We start from the raw sequence: 22,312 nt of genomic DNA, 5'->3' as shown, positions 1-22,312 counted from the left end.
GGCTCTGTTCTTGTTTTGTACAAAATGGCCTTTTTAATATCCTTCTGTGACTTTGAAACTGCTCAGTAATTCATGAATACATTAGGTTGATATGGCTAGTGGGATGTTTACATTAGAGTAGAGTTGTGTATCTTAATCGGAGCTGTCAGGAAAGACAAGAAGGAAGGGAAAGGAACAGTTAAGATAAGCCACATCTCCACAAATAATTATCAGCTCTATCCTATCAGCTCAGGAAGAAGGTTTTGTAAAGGAACATACAGCCAAGACTGGGGGAGTCTCAGTTGTGTCCAGTCTAAAGTTGGATGGACCCACAGACACCAAGAGGCATTTGTGAAAGAACTGGATTTCCTAGATTACCTTATCTAAAATCCTTTCTCCTAAAGGTATCAATTTTGATTCTCTTACAGCCTTCTTTCTAGCAGTCACTTTTTTACATGTAATAGTAATAGTAGATGAAGTTGTATATTTCTGTGCTTAATTGGGAAAATTGCAGATTTATGTCCTGGAATACTTAAGAATGTCTTAAAAACACTCCCTTCTAGGTAAGTATTCAAAACCTCTGCGTCTTGGACCTTTTGCACCCTAATTAAATCAGTTATAGAAATGTTCCACCTACAGAGAAAAAAAAAAAGAAAGAAAGAAATACCACCTAAAAACTTAAGGAAAAAGGAGAAGTGATTATTTAAAAAAAAAAGATCCTCTCCAAGCATGCTCATTGCTTTGAATGATGTATGCATACACTTACACAATGAGTAGTTTTCTTAGATTGTCCAGTAATTGATGCAGGGTACAATTCCACCAGCAGATGTGCAAATAACATATCAGAATTACTACCTAAATGTGTGCAAATAGTGCATTCCTTATGCCCTACTAAGAGAAAAATATGCTTAGGATCCAGCTACTGCAGCAGAATATTAATAACAAATGTAACCCTGAGCAGGAAGTTTGAAATGTCTTATTAAAACATACCCAGTTTCTATATTAACAATGCAAAGGCAAAAGCTAGTGTATCTCTTATTCAGTATGAAATTAATTATCTGTATTTTACATTGATAAAATGTTTCCTTGTCACTGACATGTACGAAGTAATTTTATTTATTCATTTACACACTGCAAGTAGATATTTGTTTAAATAAGCAGCAAATTTAGCTTTTGTCACCTTGGATTTTGATTATAAAGCTGTTTTATTCCTGAAGGGAAAAATAAGTTGATTTCCAAGGCTGGATTTGATTAGTGCTTGATCAGAGGATCTCCCAGGTAGATGCTGTGTCCTGTGGTGGTTTGACTTCCCACATCTTTCTATCAGGATATGAGGGTGGTGGACTTTCAAACTGGACCTAAGGGAAAGAGATTGCTTTTTTTAGAGGTTGTTAAGGAACGTTCTGAGAGACCAGAAGCAATAGCCCCGATACCATTCACAGAAGGAATTTCAACTAACGAGAGAGGCTTTGTCTAGCTTTGCACTTATTTTCAACTGGATGTGGTATTCCTCGCTATCTTAGTACAAATAACCTAAGTTTGTTTAAACATAAGTGAGAAGAATGGTGTAACGTAACCCAAACCGACAGGAACTATGGCTTCTGTTCCAGCAAGGGCACGTGCTGCTGTATGAAAAGCCTTCTTCAATCCCCTGCAAGGAGGCTGTGGTGAGGTGGGCTGGCCTCTGCTCCCAAGTAACAGTGCTATGGCAAGAGGCGATGGCTAAAGTTGCACCAGAGAAGGTTGAGGTTGGATATTAGGAAAAATCTCAGAAAGAGCAGCGAGGCACCGGCTGCACAGAGAGGGCTGGTCGCCATCCCTGCAGGTGTTCAAGAACAGCGGGGACGTGGCACTGAGGGACGTGGTCAGTGGCACGGTGGGGATGGTTTGGGGTTGGACATGGCCATCTTAGAGGTCTCTTCCAACAGGAATGATTGGGTGATTTAATGCCGGCAATGCGAACCCCGCTTTTTCCCCTCAGCTCCTTCGCGCCTCAGCGCCTCGCGCTCCGGCTGCTCTGCGCAGGCGCGCGCGGGTGTCAGGGCGGGGCGGGGCCACGCACGTGCGCGCCCGAGGGAGGCGGTGCGAGCCTCGGGGTGGGACCGCCACCTTTGTGGGAGCGGCGCGGATCGGACGCCGCCATTCGCCGCTCTGCGGTTTGAGAGCGGCGCCCCGCCCGCCCCGCGGTCGGCGAGAGAAAGGGACGGAGCGGGTGCGCGCCAGGGCCCGGCGTGTCGCAGCGAAGCGGTCCGGCCGGGCCCCGCCGCCGCGGCGCCGCGTTCCGCCCCGAGGTGTCGCGTGCGGGCCCTGGCGGGGCGCCGAGCTCGGCGGGCTGCGCGCCGCCGCTGCCATGGAGAGGGGAGGCGGCGGCCGCGGGAGGGGGTGACTGCGCGCCCCGTCCCCCGATGAGACTCTGGCCGTTCTGGCTGGGCTGCTACACCCTGCTCCTGTGGACGCTGAGGAGGAGGATGTGGGCTGGCCCCGCCAGGTACCTGCGGAGCCCTTTATCCAGGTCTCTCTACGCGAATATGATGGGTACCCACGGTCCACCCGCTCCGGGCGCCGGGGAGAACCACCAGGTACGGCCGAGCGGCCTCCGCCTGCCCTGCCCTGCCCTGCCCTGCCCGCCCCTCCGCTTCCCCTCCTCGCGCCCGCCGGGCCCTGGAGGAGCGGCGCGGCGCCGCGGGAGGCGGCGGCCGGGCGGCCCGAGTTACCGGGGGGGGAGGGCGGCCGTGTGCCGGCTGAGGGGCCGCGGGCCCGGGCGAGACAAAGAGCGGCAGCGGCGGCGTCCTCCCGGCGAGAAAGTTGCCGTGCGCTCCTCGGCTGAGAGGCGGCGGGCGGGAGGGGATGGGCGGCCGGGGGAGCCGCGTCGCGGTGCCGGGCTGCCCGAGCCGCCGTGCCGCTCGTCCCGCTGAGCGAACGCAGCCCGAGCCCAGTCCGCGCCTTGCGGTGGATGCGGTGGGGTTGCGGTCGCGCGGGCGCCGTGTCAGTGCCGGTGTGTCCTGGAGGGAGGTCGTTCCTGTGGGTGCGAAAAGCGACGAAGCGCGCGGAGGCCTTGAGTGGCGGTAGGTGACACTGTGGAGTTTGCGGGCTGACAGAACTGCGGTGAAAGGTCAGCGATGGGAGCCTGCGGGGAAGTCGGAGCCGCGCCGAGGCCGTTCGGGGGCTCTGAGGTGGGATCGCTGTTCAGGCACGTTCAGGTCCGTGCTGCGGTTTGCTGAACTGCTGTTGAAAATCCGGCAGGAGTTCAGGACGGCCGTAACTCGTGCAGAGCTGAAGGAAGATGTTTTATCTAAGTCAAATATGCATAGCTGAGCTAGTGAAGAAGATGTGATGTAAGTACTCGAGGATTGCTGTACAAAGGAAGAACGAGCACTTGTACATGATGGTTCTTCGGGCTGATCCGTTACCGGAGGGTTTTCGTGCTCTGAGTGGGCAGTGACAGCCGGAGCCCTGCTGCCAGTGAGCCCGGTCCTGGGGTGAGGGAGCTCAGCTGCGTTTGGGTCATTCAGTGGATGGGTTGAATGACAGAAACTGAGGCTGGGCTTACAAAAAGAACCTTCCTTCTGCTGAACAAAGAAAACTTGCAAGTGCTTCCTGTTAAAAAACTGTACTAGAAAGATAAGTAGATCAAGAAAACATGCTGTGAAGGCAGTGGTGTCATTCACAGGTAAATTGTCAGCAGCCTATGCTTCTGCTTCACTGGATTTGAATTGGATTATTAATTGATCATTTGGTGAGCTTAGTAAGATTTAGGGTTACAGCCTGGCATTATTCATGAGTTGGGACAGCATGTTGAGGGCCTTGGTACTGGCACTCAGCAGTCTCACTGATTTTGTTAGTTTTACGTAAGTTAGTTTAAAAACATATATTCTTGTTTTCTTTCAGTATTAGGCAATAGTATTTTTTATTGTGTAACTTAAAACTTCTCTTTAGATTTCTTTGATATGCTGTAGTTTTTCTGCCATTGTGCTGTACCAGATTGATGTGCTTTCTGTTACGAAACTTGTGGCATGAAAAGAACTGTTGAGGAATTGAACATGGAGGAATACAAAAGCAAGTTCTGTTTTGAGGAATTAGTTCCAGAATTAAGCTGTTTTTCACCACTGATTTTATTTGAATTTTGGATGGATTTTGTCAGTTTTTTTCCCTGTAATTTGGTATCACTTCTAATACTCACTAACATTATATAGTTATAGGTGTTTTAGCCAGTACTGTTATTTGCGAGTTTAACCATGAAGGAACTGGGCATTGTTCACAGCCCTCCTCTAAATCCTGGAAATAACTCTTCTCACAGTTGTCACCAGCATTGGTGACAGTGTTCAGGAGTCTTAGGGACAGGAATTGCAGGGCAGTTGGTTTCTGTGTTTGATCCTGAAACTGTCAGTAATAGAGGTGAGTGCAGAACCCAGCTGTGTGAGCTCAGGTACTGCATATGGGTGTTCATATCTTTTGAGGATCAAAGTCTGTGTTTCCCACAGCTTTGGTACTGGGATGCATTTCCTTCTCCATTGAAAATGTCAATGTGAGGAACTGCTCTGCACCTGCAGCAGCCTCACAATAACTGCTGGAGCTGACACACATCCCATCCTGCTCCTCAGCTCCATGAAACTGTCCACTCCTGCCATCTGCAGATGGATGGGCAAAGTATGCTTGGGCTGCTGCTCGAGTGCTTTTTCACTATTTGCTATGGATTCCTTTTGGGAATCACTAGTCTGTGCTGCAGCGAGAAAAGACCCAAACTGGTAGATAGCAGTCCTGAGGATCCTTGTGCCTGGCTCTGCAGTACGGTGCGGGCTTTCATACAATCTGGGCTTGAGAGGAAAAGATGACGTGTGCTTGGAAGTACTGCTGAGGGCTTGGATCAGTCAGAAGCTTAGCCAGAGTGCAAATAGTGTTCAGAGTAGACTTAAGCTGGAGTATGTTTGCTCCTCTGTTGGAGGCTCTTGGAACACCTTGCTGCGCTGGTGCTGTTTGGTGGAGCCTCTGTTAATGAACCCAGTGCCACGGACCTGTTACAGCTGTCTGCTTCCCTCTGCTTGCCAGCACTGTTAGTGTGGAACAGCAGGATACTGAAATGAGAGTCCTGTACCCTTATCATTCGTGTTACATTAGTGACTGGAAGTTCCACTGTGCTGCTCAACACGGTAAACATGCAGTAACTGACTGTTCTCTGTCATACTACAAATGTGAATGGACGAGGATGTATTCTTCATAATGGCTACAGACACTGCTTTAGATGAGAATCATTATGCAGTTAGCCCAGCTGGCCATGTGCTGTCCTTAGCACTGCACTTTAAGAAGTTTCTGATGAAAATCTACACACCTTTTTAGCATACTTGTGACTTTTTATCTGCGTCATAAACACAGGCAGACAGATTAGGGAACATTATTGTGAGGTTTAAGGGGGTGATAAGTTTGTATAGGACTGGTTGTTACCAGGTAACACAGATTGAAAGTAATCATGAGCCCATTTTTACTTGGGCTTTGCGTTCTGCAAATAAGAAGGTATAGAACTGTCTTTCAGCTGATACTGATGATTTCTTAGATGTGAGAACCTGATTATTTTATTAGTAGAGATGATGAGGATAAGCTTTATTGACAAAATGGTTGTGAAAGGCTTGTGGATGTTCTTGTTGGCACTAGTAAGTGAAGTGTAGGCCAGTAGTGCAAAATGACAGATGAGCTGTTCTTCAAAGTACTGATGGGATTTTCTATTTCTTCCTGGGAAAAATATTTCAAATGCACTTCCTGATATCTTTCCAGGGAATACATAGTGACAAATTAAGAGCAGAGACAGAAAACAACCCTGTCCCACTTCATACTGTTTTACCAGTGTGGTACTGTTCCATAGCACTTGTGTTAGCTTTCTGGTGAAGCTGTTTTATAAAATTCTTTAAAGTACCATGTAGTGATTAAGATAAAATTTTAAGTGTTATTTATAGAGTCGTCTGTCCGCATGTGATTGCAGTTCATATCTGAGTTAATTAATCCTGAAGCCTGTTTAAAAGTCTTGAGGGAAAGCTAAAGTTTTATATTTATAGAAACTGATAATAGCTCTCTTTGTGTTCAATTTCTTTTTAACGATTCTATTTTTATATTGCTGAACTTTTTAATGATCCTTTGTCTCTTTCTCTAGTGGTATGTCTGCAACACAGAACAGTTGTCTGAATCCCTTCAGCCTATTTTTGTCCAGAGTTACCTTGACCAAGGAACGCAGATCTTCTTAAACAACAGCATTGAAAAATCAGGCTGGCTGTTTATCCAGCTCTATCACTCTTTTGTGTCCTCAATTTTTAGCCTTTTTATGTCTAGAACATCTATCAATGGGTAAGTGAAAAGTCAATCTTAGGTAAACTACATACATTTTGGATGTAGGTTTTTCAGGTGTTCAGCCCTACTTCTTCATCTGTCGGCTTTTCTTAAGATTCTGTGCTTTCCCCTTTGGCAGACTAACATCTGCAAAGCCCTACTGTGCTCTTCCCCTGAACCCTCTTAATTAAACAACACAATTTCCAGTATGAGCAAGGCAGAAGGAGTGATAGCAATTAGTCAGGAGAGAGGCAGAGTATTCTAATTGTATTTTGTAATCATTACTTAATTTCCTTCTGATTATTCTCTTAAATAAGAGAGTATTTTCTTTGTGCTAGATGATGTCCTCCTCTCTGCTTTTTTTTTCCTTTCTCCTTGCCCTTTATCTGCTGCCACATCTGTAGCATTTCCCATTGTGATTGTCCTCACTGAAGGTGGCTGTGTCCAGTTAGTTCTGCACTGTATTTAAGGTTTATGAACATACCTGATGCAAAATTAGGCAGATTTCCAAATGATGCAGAAGTTGCTGAGTGAAGTCTTGTAACACTTACGTGGAAAGGGATTCTATCCTTTGTCTTATCCGTTAAAACTTAATTTCATCATGGTTTGTGTAGGAGCCATACATGAACAGGTAGCTTCTGGTGTGGTGCGTTTGGCTGATGAAACGTCAGTGAGGTGGGAACACAGAATTTTATAAACCATCACTCTCCTGGTTGCACTGCATCGGTCCCTCCTGTGATTGGCTGTGGGAGAGATTAGCTGGTCGTGGCTACTTTCATGTTTTACCCCCAAAAAGTCAAAGTTTCTACTCACTCACCTCTCTTTTGCTCAGACGTGTGTAACAGCTTAGCACTTTTGGCTCTATCAAGAATGCATTTTGTTGCATTTGCCCCATTTCTCCACCGTCCTCACATCTTTACATATTTCAGTACAGTCTGATTTGAGGACAATAGATGGCTACTAAGGCTAGGAAAATAATCTTTTTCTTTATTTTCTAACCAGATGTCTCTGAGCTTCCTGTGGTGTTATTAGTATTTGTAGGCTTACAAATAAAGGTTCCGTTGGTCTTCTCATAATCCTTTCTCTTGCTTTTTTGTTTTTTTGTTTTTTTTTTCCCCAAAAGCTCTTCAGTGCTTTGAGTAACTCCTCGTAGTGCTGTTCTGCATAATAGCCATGAGCCAGTTAGACAGTGCAGACTGATATGAATGTGGTGCAAAGGGATTCTACATAAACTGGTTGTGTTCTGTTTGTTTTTTAATATATTTAATATCCTACTTTAGTTTCTTCTACACACCTGTACAGCCTATCCTTATGTTGGTGGTGTTTGTTTTTAATAGTCTATCTATATTTCTTATTTTTCAGATTTTTTTATTCTTTCATCCTTTTTATCTGTTTACCTTTTTTCCTCTTGATCGTAAGATTTCTGTTCATTTTCTTTCTTAAATTTAACATGCTATCCAACATGAGTTTAAATAATATATATTTTTTACTACCTTTAGTCTGTCATTGACCCGTTCTTTTTTCCTCTGCTTGTTCTCTTAACTCTTTCATCTTCTGAATTCTGCTATGGCAGCAGAAATCTGTCACTGTGTAGCCTTCAGTCAGTTCTGGGTGTGTGTGCCATTGCCGTGATCCATAAAGAATCCAAATGTCACCTCTGCCCAGTACCTTAATGAGTTACCTATTTTCTGATTGACAGCTCTTCGTGTTAAATGCAGGGTTTGCAGATAGCAGCAAAAGCCATTGTAACACACAATTAAGAAGTCTTTGCTTTTGCCACTCCAGCAGTGTTATCCCCATGCTTTCTTTAAATCTCTTCCCTGCCGTCCCTCCTAATTCCAAATTCTATCCCTTATTCTCTGTGCATGCTTCTGACTGCAGCTGTTTTGCTGTTCCCTTTGCTCTGCCTTCTTTCTCCTTTTTAGGTAGGTGGGAGAGATTCAGATCTGCAAACATGACAAATAAGGCTTAGTCTTTATCTTCCCCCTCCCTGCTTTTTTGTGTGTGATCATTTTCTTGCTCTGCAGCCTGCAAGCTCTTTTCCTGATCAAATCCCTCCTGAAGTCTTAGCACTAAAAGTGCATGTAGCTGTTTGTGTGATCTCTGACAAGTAGAAGGCAAGTTGAACTGGATTTGTAAATTTATCTGAGTAGTGACCTTATCTATTTTGTGTGACTGATTGCTGCCAAAGCACATTTTAAATTACTTCATTGTCCTTTCTGTTCAAGCTTGTATGCAATTGAATGTTTCTCGTCTTTACCTTTCAGGCTGCTGGGAAGGGGCTCAATGTTTGTGTTTTCCCCAGAACAATTTCAAAGACTGCTTAAAATAAATCCAGAGTGGAAATCCCACAGACTTCTCGATTTAGGAGCTGGAGATGGAGAGGTTACTAAAGTCATGAGTCCTCACTTTGAAGAAATCTATGCCACTGAGTTGTCTGAAACTATGATATGGCAGCTACAGAAGAAAAAATACAGGTATTGTTCTGAATGATCCCTACATTGTAAATACCAGACATTACTGCGAAATAATCTTTGTAATATTTTATAAACGTCCAGTATTTTTAGTCAATTTTTCTATTGTTTGATCTTTATGGAAAGGATTGAATTATACAAAAACAAGAAAGTAAACACATCTGATGTTCCTTGTTACCAGGGCTTTTGTTATGCAAATGCCCCCTGTTACCAGTTAAGACAAAATTGGCAGCAACTGTTTTGAAGTCTCTTTTTTCATAGTTTGTGTAAATTGCTTTAAACAAGACAATTAGAGAGACAAAATTTGGATGCTGATGAATGAACAGTCTAAAATTACGAGAGGAAGTGATGGGACTGCAAAGCAAGCAAACTGGATCCTGGTTATAGACACAGATTATTCAGGTATCTGTATCTGATCACTCAAAGTTATGACTGTAGACTGCTTTGTAAAGAATCTTTTATTATATTTAGCTCTTGCTATTAAGATTGAACAGTACTTAGTAACAAAAACCTCATCGCTTTCAGAACTTAGTTGTGCTCTGGTCACAATGGCTGGAAGTTCTTGTAGGCAGCAGATCTTGTCTTGTTGAATAATGGTTAGTATCCCTAGACTTCAACGCAAAGAATGAAGGTACTGTGGATTTCTTTTCTTTACCTATCCATAAGTGGAAAATTAATAGCAACTGGGTTTGCACATTGCTAAGTCAGGGTGGTTAAAATGCTGCAAACCATTAATCACATTTCAGCTTTGTTGTTACTTGATAAGTATGTTCAGTTTTAATTTAGGACATTAGACTAATAATACCTTGATGTTTATATGGCATTATGAAGGTGTGGCTGAATATATAGCCATGCCTATTGTTGAGTAGTTTTCTATTCCTTAGACTAGAAAAAAGTGTCTGCCTTTCCTCATTGCCTGGTTGGCAATGTGCTACCAGCACATTCACTGGGAATTTTTATGCTCGGTGATTCCCTGTGAGCTTGGTTCTTTATCTCTTTCTCTCTTTGTAGGGTGCTTGGTATAAATGAATGGCAGAACACAGGATTTCAGTATGATGTTATCAGCTGTTTGAATTTGCTGGATCGCTGTGATCAGCCACTGACTGTATTAAAAGATATTAGAAGTGTCCTGGAGCCAACTAGAGGCAGAGTCATTCTAGCATTAGTTCTGCCGTTTCACCCATACGTGGAAAATGGTAAGTACATGGACAGTAGCTATTTAGGCAGCTAAAAGCTTTTATAGTTTGCAATATTCTGAATTAGACATTTTTAAAATAATTGACATGTTTTTATTTGACTTAGTTATAACTAACTTGTAGTGTGCTTGTTGAGAAGTATGGAATGATAGGTAAATAGGACACACGAGGTAAGAGCTGTTTTCTTAATTCCCCAGCATACATTGTTGGCACCAACAAAAAGCTCGGATATTGAAGTCACATATCCTGTTCTGCAGGTTGCCACATTTGAGCTGTGTTGGAGCAACATGGGAAAACTGATCTCTGATTAGGGCCCTCTGCTGCTGTCACATAGGTAACCCCAGTTGTCTCTAGCAACCGTTGAACAAATCCATCAGAACTGTCTGTAGTATTGAGTAGAGCAGCTTAGCTCAAAATGTTTCAAGCGTTCCAGATGAACTACACCTAAAAATTACTAGGGAGATAATGTTTGCTGTCCAATACGAGCTCTCGGAGTAAAATATAGACCATGTACTAATGTGAAATACCAACCATTATTAGTAGTGTACTAATAACTGGAATAAGAAGTAAAATTTATTGCTGACATTCCATTATTTTCTGTAGTTGCATTTTAAAAAAATGCATGAGAATCATTTCAAATGAATCTTTCTCTGTGACTGCACATCAGAAGAGGCTAGAAGCTTCTTTCAGGTGCCTGTGATTGTGGGGATTCAACTTGAGGCATGCTAAAGGAAGTTTAAGTTCTAAAGGCTGGTGTTCATCAGTCATTCTTTGGACGTTGGCTGTCCTCAACTAGTAAGAATTGTCAGCAGAAGTATATGTGCTCCTAGAAAGTACAGAGCTAATAATGTTAATGTTTTGGAAATCATAAATCAAAAGGAATCTATTTTTCTTTATGCCATTAACACTGGGGAAGGAGGGGGATTGAGAGAGGCAAAGGAAAAAAGAAAGTTAAGTCTAAAAATAAGATAATTTGAAGAGCTACTTAAAGCATGGTATTTGAGCATGTTGTTTGATAGCTGTTCTAAAAAGTAATATGTCTTAAATGAGATAAGAGTTTGACTTATGCATCTGTATGATATTTTCAAGCAGATTTGGTTGCAGCTGTGTTCCTATAATGTAGGATTGTTTCACTTCCTCTCTTTAGAATCATGTGATGATAGAATTGCTCAGGTTGGAAAAGACCTTAAAGATCATCGAGTCCAACCACAACCTAACCATATTACCCTAACTAACAGCCCTCCACTAAATCATGTCCCTGAGCAACTTAAAATTATTTTAAATTCCAAGTAACAGCATTGTCTCACTAGTCTTCCATGAGTGTATTAGAAGCAGAAATCGAGGAGTGATTTGTGTGTTTGTGTGCCTTAAAAACTATATGTCGTTGTGTTTTGCAATCACTGTTACGCCCAGTATCTACTCTTCTGCATGTTGTTGGGTAACCACGCTAGACCACGTGTAACTTCCTCACTCACCAGGAGGTAGATAGATTAAGAAAGAAAAAAATACTCCAAGCCCGTTTATAATCCATCATTATTTGCCTGCAGCATACTGGGAATAGAATAGGATATTAAATTTGGAAATCCTGAGAGACTAGAAACCTGTTCTCTGGTTGCTGATCTTAGAATGGATTTCAACTTCGAACAAGAACAGCTAAGATAGCCTGTAAACTGAAGTCAAACTTTGGTTTATTCTGACAACTTGTAAATGATTAGTCATAAGTTTCAGCTAGTGCAGTGATGATGTTGCAGATCACAGCCAGCCACAAAACACGTTACAGATTAGTATGCCATTACCATTTCCAGCGTTCCAGTTGGTAAATATCTACTGAAACTTCAAAACGTCTTTACTTTGTTTACCTCTGTTGTGGATATGGGCCTATATAAACATTCTGGACAATGCAAATTACTAAATGCTCAAGTTATTGGCATTCCACTGAAGCTTTCCAACTTAAGATCTATTCAGCTATAGCCTAAAGAAACAGTAAGGAGCCATTCTGTGTTCATCACATACAAAAGATTTTAGATTTCAGATTTTCATTCAATTGTTCTATAAGATGATACCTTAAATGTCACATGTGTACGTAGGCTTTATGATAAGAAAAAAAATTGTATGGATCTTGGATTGCTCCTTGTATCAGCTAATTTAAAAGTTTGGACCTGCTTGGGGAGATTTCTGAATTTTAAAGTGGGAAACAAATGGAGCAGGGATGAGTCAGGTAAGGATCAGTTTTTAGAGTTGGAGATATGAAACATATCTGGGTTACTACACTTAGCATAGTTTGACAGCAGTTGCAGAAACTGTCAATGCGAAGCCTGCTCAAAGAGAACAAAGCCAGGTAGAGTGGGAGGTAACATTTTTGTCTGTGCTGTTTCTGGAATTACAGTGACACCTAGAGTCTGAAGTTGCTAAATCATAAATTAAGCTCTTCACAAAAGTTTTATTTTCAACATGTAGAACAAGTAATGCACTTCCTGCTCATGTATAAATTTGTCAAGTAAGCTATATGAATTATATGGTATCATAACAAAACATGCTTGTGTGACTAGTCTAACTTGGTAATTTTGGTAGGTATCCCATTGGGTGACTATGAAATGCTTTGTATTTCCTAATACAGACATTGCATTTGTATAAAGTCAGTTCTAAATAATAGACTAGAATGGTTTAAGTTTCTCCAAAATAAAAATGTTGAAGTCACCACCAAAGTTCAGAAAAAAATCAACACTATCAGCCTGGGATTGTGAAATGTTCTTGTTGAACACATTAATTTTTATTTCATTGCTTGATAGGGATAAGAAGAGGAAGGTGCATTTTTCATTTTCCTGAAGCATTTGGTATTAAGTAGATCTGGAAACACAGTACTGTGCTAGGTGGGGCCTTGCTTTGTCTGATCTGTCAGTTCTCATGTCGCTGAAATGAGAAGTAGTACTTCAGTCCCTGCTTCATTTAAATGATGATAGATGTAGTTGTTCCTGAGCAGTAAGTATGCCTGGCATCAGCAGGTCACTTCTCAAAGTGCAGATTTTGTACATTAGCTGGTTAGTAACTTCTGTGCATTTCTGTGTTCGTGCCAGCATCTGTTGTGAGCAAAGGTTGGCACTCCAGATAATCCTGCCTTTGGATGGTAGGGTTGGACGAAAGGAGCTGTCTTGCTGGTGATTGAATGTTAAAGTTGCTAGAGCAGCCTTTTCACAGTGACTGCCATCTTCCTTTCCTAGGTAGGCTAGGGGGAAGTTCCCATCCCAAATGAGCTTTAGCATGATAGTATGTGCATTCATGTTATCTGTTGTGGGTTTTTTTCCTGCTTGCCTATCTACAGAATACATCTGCTTTGCTGTTAAAGCTGCTGTAAGACTCAGTAGTTTTTCATCTGTATATCCATTGTAACTACCACACTAATATGACTGAAAACTGAACGTCACTGCACAATGAGTTTATTTTGTTGCTGTTGATTAATGTACATCTTACACAAATGCACAATTCACATATAAGAAATGCATTGAAATTCATGTAAAAATGTGTAGAATTAAATCTAAATTGAAAGGGGAAGTTTTTATGAAGCATTAGCAGTTCTCTTCTAAAAGATGAAGCCTTCTCCCACTGTTGTTGTTCTTGTGGAATGGGAAGTAATGTGTAGAAGACATAATGTTGGTTTTGATGATGTGTTTAGCAAACACTCTCAAAGAACACTGCTCTGTACAGTTTTCTCCTTGCGTTTTAAAGGAAAGTAAGTCTGTGAAAAAGCTTCACTTCTTCATCAGCCCCTTCGGTTGCATCAAACACATCCAACAGATTGGAAACACAGCACACACTCATCTGTTCTGATAAACAGTGTCATCCTCCATATGATCCTAGGGAAAAATGTATGAGTGTTTACTTACTGATGCAAATGTTTTTGGCTTTTTTAAAACGCAGAACTTCCTTTTTGAGGTGAATTCCACCCTTTACTGTTTCAGCAAACTCCTTCCCTCCCTGTTTATCAAGTTACCTATCTGGCTGTATGGTACCTACAGGTTTCTAAGCGTTTTTTTCCTCTTGCCTTCTCTTACTCTTCAGAGGGCACAGAGGCATTAAAACATACCATGTATTTTCATTATGTTCATATCTGACACTCAAACCAAGGATTAAGTCAGCAGGGACTTGAAGTCTTTAAAGGGATAATCACAGAGGACATCAATTAAGGTGGTACAGAGGTAAAGTGAAAATGTTTAGAGGAGAAGTGCTTGACTTGCTGTTCCATTCCTTTTTCTTTTGCATGAAATAGTTCAGTGTAAGCTTAGAATAGGGAAGAATTTATATTGTTTCTCAAGAGAAGCTGAATCAGAAGAAGGATCACTTTGAAGCCTTTTTTTTTTTTTGCAAGTACATGTGACTTCTGGAATTGCCTTCCGTAACTTTGACGACATGCAAAATTTTTTTGTTATATTGCCATTCAAGACTTAGTGCTGGAAATTTGGAGTGATGAAGTAAGTTGTGTGCCTTTATCCAGTGGTACTGCCTGCTTAATTTAGGCTACATGTTGACTTGGGGGAAACATCTGTAAGAATGTTACAGAGGTGTTTTGAAACAATTTTCTTATGGTTCTGTCATTGAACCACCCTGGCCTGAGGGCAAAAGAGGAACTGCAAATGAAATGTTTTCACGAATGAACCTTAATAAATTTGTTTTATCAAAGTCCAGAAAACTTGCTGGAGCAACTTCTTGGCAAAATACAAGCTGATAGAGACATCATTTAAAATGTACATATATGTGCATTTTGTATGTATTATATATAAAAATACAAAAGATTATGTATGTGTCTATTTTTCCTACATAGATAAAACTTACAGGCTGGTGGCAGTGCTCAGCAAACCGCTTCTTTTGAAGTTCTTGGGCTATTGCTCGAAAAATTATTCGGCCACTTCTGATTTTCTGTAAATGATTTAAAACATGTTAGGTTAGTGCTGCAGTTGAGTGCTACAGCTGGGAGAAGCATCTTTTGCTACATTTTTATAGTTCTGATTATTTTCCCTATGCATGTATTTGAGAGAGTTACTAAATAATGCTCTAGGAACTTACAATTTGGCAGCTCAAAGGGTTTAAATTAGATTAATACTACATCTCTTAACATATGTACCTTCCTTAATGGATATTTAAATAGCAAGTATGGCTTTTTATTACTCTATAAGGTATGGGTAAAGCAGACGGTGATGACGTACACAGTTCTCTGTTCTCTGCCCTTCATTCCCACTTCTATTTAGCAGCTTTCGTTTTAACTGGAAGGAGAAGGAATAAAAAATGATTAAAACAAGGGGATGATTTAGCAACAGAGAATATATAAAAGTCAACTTAATAGATTTGCTTATATAACGTTGAAAAAATCAAGAGTTTTCAAACATATACAGCCTTTTTTGGTTTCTGGTAGTAGATGATACAAATATTTTTATTTTGTGTACAACAGAACCTGCCCGAAGCATGGCCTAGTTGTCAAAAGTAAGATAGCAGTTTTTCTCCTGGTTAAAAAGGCAATTGATTTTTTTTCCCCCCCTATAGTATTCAGGCAAAGAAAACAAAACAACAACAACAAGCTTCCTGTCTTCCTGCCTTTGGTTAGACAGCTGTCACTACAGCCAGGAGCCACGCTGTACCACATGCAGCTGTAAAGTCCATATTCACATGTCATGCTCCTATATGCATCAGTTTTACTAATGTCTGTGTTTGCACAATGGATGAAGACAATTTCTTTATGTGAGTAAAGTCACTTTACTAACTTTTCAGCTCACAAATATTTTGGCATTGAATTTAAGTTATTTTACTTCTAATGGAAACCAATCCAAAGAGTTAATGACTTGCGGTGGTAATTTCTAGCTCTACTTTTTGAGTGTGCATTAATAAATAGTCTTCAACCTGCTGATTAAAGCACTCAGTAAAACTTTAGCTTTATATTTAAAAAAGAAAAATTAAGGCATTTCATTTAAAAAAGAAAATGTGATTGCTATTGCAGACAGATGTGCAACATACGAACTTCATTCAACCAACCACATTGCTAGAACTTAACTACAGATGTTATGGAAGCTGGGAATTCATTCTTGTGGAGGTGCTAGGACTGCTTAAAGTTAAATAACAACATCAGTTTGAGCCTACCTTGTGGACTGCAAGGATTGTGAATACAGTAATGCTGTATAGAAGCAGTAATGTTGAGATGATGATCATGGAGTTGAATTCTTCAGTCTTGTGCCTCTCTGCTTAGTTAGAAGTGAGTGTTAAGAGTAACAAACAGTTTTTATGAGTCATATAATTTCCTTATAACTCTGCATATATAACTCTGCATATATAACTGTAGAATTAAAAAGCTTAATACATATCAATGTAATTTTTTAAAATTAGTTTCCAATCTAAATTTCTTAGTAAGATCACCTGCAAGGACAATGGAGACTTGTTATTTCTGATTATAAACACTTCCTTAGGGGATAGTTTGAGAATAAAACTCAGTATTATGCTGTAATTAAAGAACATCTTAATAAAACTGTTTAGGAATTAGAAATAAAACTAGGCTGGGGAAGGAAGGATAGAGGGAAAAACAATAATCCTGCTAGTTTTCTTTTGTTTAACCATGTAAAATTGAAGTGTAATGAAGTCGTATCATCTTTTAACTAGATGGCAAACATTGCAGAGGTATAGGACTAAAACTTTTGGCTCGAGCTGGCACTGTGAATCCCCAGTCCTGAAATCCTGTTCTCTGTCGGATGTATTTTCAGTAAATGTCAGTTTCTCTACTTCTCACTTGCTACATCCTTGTAGTAGCCATCAAAGTTTTGATGTAAGAGTGTGCAGAGTATGGCTAGGTAGCAAATTTCTTTCTGTAGTGGAATTCTAGAGTCATTTGCATCATGTGACAGAACAGTCTAGTAAGTAAATGACACTGAAGTGCTTATTTGTAGAATCCCTCTGTAGCCTCACAATTAGTATTTTAATTAAGTCCTACTCCTCCAACGGTTTGGTTGGTATTTCTATCTTAAATGCTACTTTAAGCATCTAAATAGAGTATGTAGGAAAGAAAATGTACTTTTGACCGTGCTTCATTAGGAATGAATAATGAACTGACCTCTTTTTGTCAGCACTGTTCCATCTCCTGTTTGCTTAGAATGGGGTGAGCCTGAATCTGCAAATGCTATCCCACAGAAATAAATAGCACTGTCGTTTACAGTCAGGTGGTTGATTTGAAGCCAATAGTTATTTTCTGATGATGCAGAAACTTGGAACTTCTGGCGATTCGTGCATTCAGGAGTGCACAGATCCTCGTGTCTGTTAGTAAAAACGCGAAACCACAGAACTTGAGGCTGAGATGGGGAGCATCCATGGGCAGAGAAAGCACACATTAGGAGTGCAGTGTGCTCAGAGTGTTCAGCTTCCTGAAACCCGGGCTGTGTTACAGTGACATGGCAGTTATCTGTAGCACCTGTTGAGAATAAACAACCATGTGAGGGACAGTGAGATAGCAAAGCATCATTTAAAACAAACAAAAGAGCTACTTATGGCTCATGCAGAGAGGTGGGTGGAAATGGAGAAAAACGCATTCCAGACTTTGAATGTTTAAGATGAGGTGGGTGACTTACACATAAATACTCAGTGATGTATTTCATCAAGGGTTTCTCTCTTTTCCCCGATCTGGGAGTCCAGTGAGACTGCCTGATGGAGGCAGCGGAAATGTCAGAAACTGAGACATTTAAAACTTAGCACTTTTGTAACATTGGAAAGAATTCTTAATAATTCCTAGGCATTATTCCACTTCGTTGCACATATTGACTCTGGGTTTCTAGGGACAACAATATTGCTTGTTAGTTCTGACATTTAAGAATATGTGTAGAGAAAACAGGAAGATTAATCAGGGCGAATTCTAATTAAGGAACTGAAATGTTAGGCTTAATATGACTGGTCTGGCAGATATACTTTTGTTTTAAAGTTCAATAAAAACTTGAAACATTATTTAAATACTTTTGGTATATCTCATTTTATTCACGTTGTTTAATTATTTAAAAAATGGAATTGAGCTTAGGCAGTGAAAATGAAAATAGTGCTTACCAGCATCCTCTCCTGTTCTCTAGAAAGTAACAAATTAGAATAAAAATAAACTGATGTCTGTCTTAATGAGCATGCTGATATGCCGTCTGTAAGGCTCTACTGTGGACAGTCAACACAGTCCCTTTATCATTTCTCTCACTGAATGTTTTATGGACCAGATTCAAGCAGATTCAGTGTCTGTTACTTCTACAGGAATGAAATTAAATTCTCTGTCAAATCAACATCAGAGCCATTCCACAGCAGCTGCAGCAATCTGAAGACTGTGGTGGTGTAAGTCGTCAGTTACATTCTGTGTGGTGAAGGAGAATGCTGTGCTCCAGCAGTTGATCATCTCCTTTTACTTTTGTGCTCTGACCTTACAGGGCAGAACTCCACAGTTTCAGTAGCCAGGCTGCCTAAACCCTCCTCCCAAACAAGCACGGTAGCACTGAAACCATGCTGCTGCTGCTGGAGCATTCCTTGCAGGGAAGTACAGTAGGATTTGACCCGAAAATCGTAGATTACAGAAGCATTTCAGACTTTTGGAAGAAAAGACATTTGTAAAGAGTCGATTGTTTTGGAAGTTGCATGAATAGAGAACTCAACTCTTAGTTTCTGCTATACTTCCAGCTATGCTGCAGATCATAACCACAGTTTTTAATCCCGTATCTTCTGTTACATGAAAAGGTAGAAAGAAGCTTAGAAAAAAAAAAGTCTTACCAACACTGTACAGAATCCAGTCAAGTGCCAGCACTAGCACTTTTTGGAATTTGTTGACAGATGCCATTTCTTGTATCTTTCTGGAAAGTATTCTGCTCGAAGGAAGAGGAACTTAGGAAATATCTGGAGTTGCAGAACGCTCTGAGTCACGAGATTTAGGACTTCCTGTTTAGAAGAGGTTTTACTATTGCATTTAGCAAACATGCTAAGTGTACAGCACACACCAGAAAATATTTCTACGTTACTTTGAAAGTGAGTGAACACTTCTTAACTTCAGACTGAGAGTTGTGCTTGTAATACTTCAGATTTATTCATTGTATATAGCAAGTAACATATTTTTCAGCGTAGTACACTTATTCAGTTTCTTAATTTTACGTGGCCTTAAACTGTCTTTGTTACATCAGCTTGTAAGTGTCCATTGCCACAACAGATTTTGTTGCCATCCCTTATCTATCCAGCAAGATAGTTTACCACTGAAAACTTCTCAGCAAATCATGATTTTTCAACTTGCTATCTCTATGTATGTAATTACTTGATGGTAATTTTTTGACCAAACTGTAGGCATAAAGAAAAAAATGCAATGCTGGAAAAGATCTTTGCTAAATTGTCTGTCTGTCCATGGCTGCTGAACACCAGTCTCAGTGATGGAAGGTCCTTTTCAGCTAGTTTTGGAGCTGCTTGTTAAAAAAGTAACATAAGATCACCTTAAAAAGGAGCTGCTTCTGAAAAAACCTTGAATTGATCCATCAGCATCTTTACAAATGGCTTGTCAACCTTGTATTTGAATGGAATGGATTGCAGTCTATGTAGTATAATTTCTGAAAGAAAATATAACACACAATTAAGTTTACTTTATAATTGAAACAAAACTTGTTTTTTTTTCTCAGTAGGTGGCAAGTGGGAAAAGCCCTCAGAAGTTTTGGAAATCAAAGGGCATACTTGGGAAGAACAGGTTAATAGCCTGCCAGAAGTTTTCGGTAAAGCTGGTTTTGCCATAGAGGCTTTCACCAGACTGCCATACCTATGTGAAGGTGATATGTATAATGACTACTATGTACTAGATGATGCTGTCTTTGTCCTGAAGCCGGTGTAAGCATACATGAAGTACATGAAGTAAATCTCCAGAATCAAAGCCAAGAAGCAGCCTCTGAAAGAGAGATTTGGTTTATGGTTACGTGAAGGGAGGGAATTTGTGGGATTGCCATGCTAAATAAGTACCATGTAAGAATTTTAATGGCCAAAATACTAATGTATTTCTTTGTAGTGTGATTAGGAAAATTTTGTTTTTAATTTTTAAACGGAGACTTCGGATGAGAATTTCTTTTTTTTATCAGCTCTTAAACCAACAATGCATTCTGCAGTCCAGCAGTAACAGGGGATATTTTTTAAATTCTTACCTGCAATAGGGATCAGATCCAAACAGAAGCAATAGTTCTAGTGAGGAATCTGATGCAACGCAAATTGTTGTTCAAGAAATCACTTGAAATCTGGCAATAAAGTTATCCATTTATTTCAAACCTTGCTGATGATAAACTGTTTAAATGGATATTCTTCCATGCTAAGTTACTTTCTCTCTTACTGTCATTCTTCACGTTTTTATTCATGCTAATAAACTTTTTTGAGATGACTTTTTGCATTAACTTTTGTGTTCATTTTTGTAACCATAGTCATGCTTGTTCACAGCAACAGCTTTTTGCGTTGAGAATTGAGCTCTCAGTGGCAACACAACCTTGAGTTCATTAAAACAGTATTTAAGTATTGCTTAAAGGGATAACAGTCCACAAAAAAACTGTATCACTTTTGGTTGGGTTTCTTTCATGTTCTTCTCAATGCCTCATAAATACTCATTGCTTTTGCATATGCCATTTTCCAGCTAAAGAGGTTATGGTAGAGCTTGCCAAAACTACACTTTAAACTGATGGATTTGATAATAAACTTCCAAAGTGAATTGTTCCCATAAGCTTAAAGAATTTGCAGGCAGTTTCTTGCAGATGTTTTGTAAGTAAAACTGCCTCTGAGCCTTTGACCTCAGGGGACCAGATTTCAAAGGTTTAAATAGCTTGGAACTTTTTTTTTTCCTCCAGGAACACAAAGTATTTGTTTTAACATGTCTTCTTTTAAAAACCCCTGTTAAAATGCCTAGTTTCTGGCAGTCGGGATAAAACCTTCCTTTAAAACTACAAACGGCAACACCAGGAAGCAGTACAGAACTGGCAGGCCTATGTCTTGTCTTGCTTGGGATGTAAGTGTTGTAAGACAGCAGGGAAACTTCAGCATGTAGATCAGCTGGTAAGTGAAGCAAGAACTGACTTATCTTTTGCTTTTCAAGTATAAACAAGGTATTTATTTAACAGTTGGTGATCTCATGCCAGGTATGATTTTCAGCTTGTCCTTTTAGATTTATCTTTGACTTCCTTTTCCTGATGTTTAGTGATTTCTCTTGCAAAGTTAATAGCCTTTTGTTCTTAGTCTTTGTGAAAGATTAAGTGTTCTGTAGTAAGGGGTGAGAGGTTTCACTGGTGGGTTTTTTTTTCCCAACAGTAATTCAGGCTCAGCGTTATTCTGATTTCAGCATCTGTTACTGAATTTCAGCACAGCATGCAGTGAAACTTCTCTCTTGGAAAAATGAACTCTATATACTTCAGAATGAATCCTTTTTTTTTCCTTTTCTTTTACTTTACTGAGACCTATTCAGTAATGGGAAAATACAATTCTCATGCAATGAATTTAGCTTCACTTAGCAAATTCTTAAACGGCACTTCAAAGTTTTGCTCTCACAGGTTATAATCAGGTGGGAGACTTTGCATGTCTTTCATATCTTTTAGTTTTGTAATTTAAGACAATTGTTTGTAATAGCTTTGGGATATTTTGAGTCAGAAGATACAGTGTAAAAGTATTTTAATTTCCTATTTTGTTTTCTCAATTTAAACAAGTATTGTGAAGCTTGAGATGCAAAATTAAAGCATTGAAATGTGAATGGTGACAGGGAAAATCTGTAACCAAAGATTAAGGTCTAAAGGACTGAGCCTTGCAGGATCAGTGTTGGTCTTCAGAGGGCCATAAGTACTCCCAGTTTTTGGGAGCATTGGAAGCTCTGTGACAGCTTCCTTATTTACTATCTGTCAGGGTATCTTTGAGACACTTGTCACACACACACTTGTATGGTCGTGTTGTTAAAACAACACACAATATAGTTAAAGTAAGTTAAAGCACCACAAATATATTGAGTGTAGATATTAATCAAAACACTGCAATCCTGTTCTTAAAATTCTCTGATAGTTTTGCCTTGTTTTCCTTTCTATAATGTAGCTGTTAAGTACACAGTCACACAGCAGAATAAGAATGCTTAGTAACTTTGTCCTGTAGAGATAATAGCCTAGGCAGAAAATATGCACAGTTGCCCTTGCTTTGTTTTAAGGTAAACCCAAAGTATTTTATGCATTTGGTACTTATCCTCAGAAACCCCCTTAGACCTGTTGTGCAGAGTAGCCCTGAGGGATGGTACCTATACCCCTACTTCTCAGGGACTTCTATGTGTTCTATGACCTCATGAGCCTTTCTGTGTACAGCAAACTGCTTCCACATCCCATG

At 40.1% G+C, this 22,312-nt stretch overlaps 2 protein-coding genes and 1 long non-coding RNA gene across 7 annotated transcripts; 1 reads left to right on the top strand and 2 right to left on the bottom strand.

The window, feature by feature from the left end:
- Positions 1-688: 688 nt before the first annotated feature.
- LOC149915750 (uncharacterized) lies at positions 689-2,825 on the bottom strand. Its single transcript, XR_016471757.1, has 2 exons — positions 2,694-2,825; positions 689-1,337 (listed from the first exon to the last, which is right to left on the bottom strand). It is a non-coding gene; the product is annotated as an uncharacterized LOC149915750 (long non-coding RNA).
- Positions 2,041-20,348, top strand: METTL9 (methyltransferase 9, His-X-His N1(pi)-histidine). 5 transcript variants are annotated; one of them, XR_016471756.1, is made up of 6 exons: positions 2,041-2,558; positions 6,119-6,309; positions 8,559-8,768; positions 9,777-9,961; positions 10,219-10,295; positions 19,609-19,680. XR_016471756.1 is itself a non-coding variant. In XM_090151745.1 (5 exons), exons 1-5 carry the CDS (start codon positions 2,385-2,387, stop codon positions 10,194-10,196), a joined length of 798 nt encoding a protein of 265 aa, XP_090007871.1. In that variant the 5' UTR covers positions 2,041-2,384; the 3' UTR covers positions 10,197-10,241. The 5 variants fall into 5 exon arrangements, 4 of the variants coding, with proteins under 4 accessions (XP_090007871.1, XP_031462547.1, XP_090007870.1 ...); XM_090151745.1 differs by lacking the exon at positions 19,609-19,680 and having other exon boundaries at positions 10,159-10,241; XM_031606687.2 differs by lacking the exon at positions 10,219-10,295 and having other exon boundaries at positions 2,045-2,558; positions 19,609-20,348.
- On the bottom strand, positions 11,593-19,476 carry IGSF6 (immunoglobulin superfamily member 6). The gene is made up of 6 exons (XM_031606689.2): positions 18,722-19,476; positions 17,046-17,399; positions 16,085-16,182; positions 15,160-15,216; positions 14,789-14,872; positions 11,593-13,812 (listed from the first exon to the last, which is right to left on the bottom strand). Exons 1-6 carry the CDS (start codon positions 18,786-18,788, stop codon positions 13,774-13,776), a joined length of 699 nt encoding a protein of 232 aa, XP_031462549.1. The 5' UTR covers positions 18,789-19,476; the 3' UTR covers positions 11,593-13,773.
- Positions 20,349-22,312: the final 1,964 nt, after the last annotated feature.

This window comes from Phasianus colchicus, chromosome 16, assembly GCF_987193195.1.
Source record: "Phasianus colchicus chromosome 16, bPhaCol1.hap1.1, whole genome shotgun sequence".
In the NCBI taxonomy this organism is placed as follows: Eukaryota; Metazoa; Chordata; class Aves; order Galliformes; family Phasianidae; genus Phasianus; species Phasianus colchicus.
Note: the sequence above shows the minus strand (reverse complement) of the source record. Positions and strands in the feature narration are given on the sequence as shown.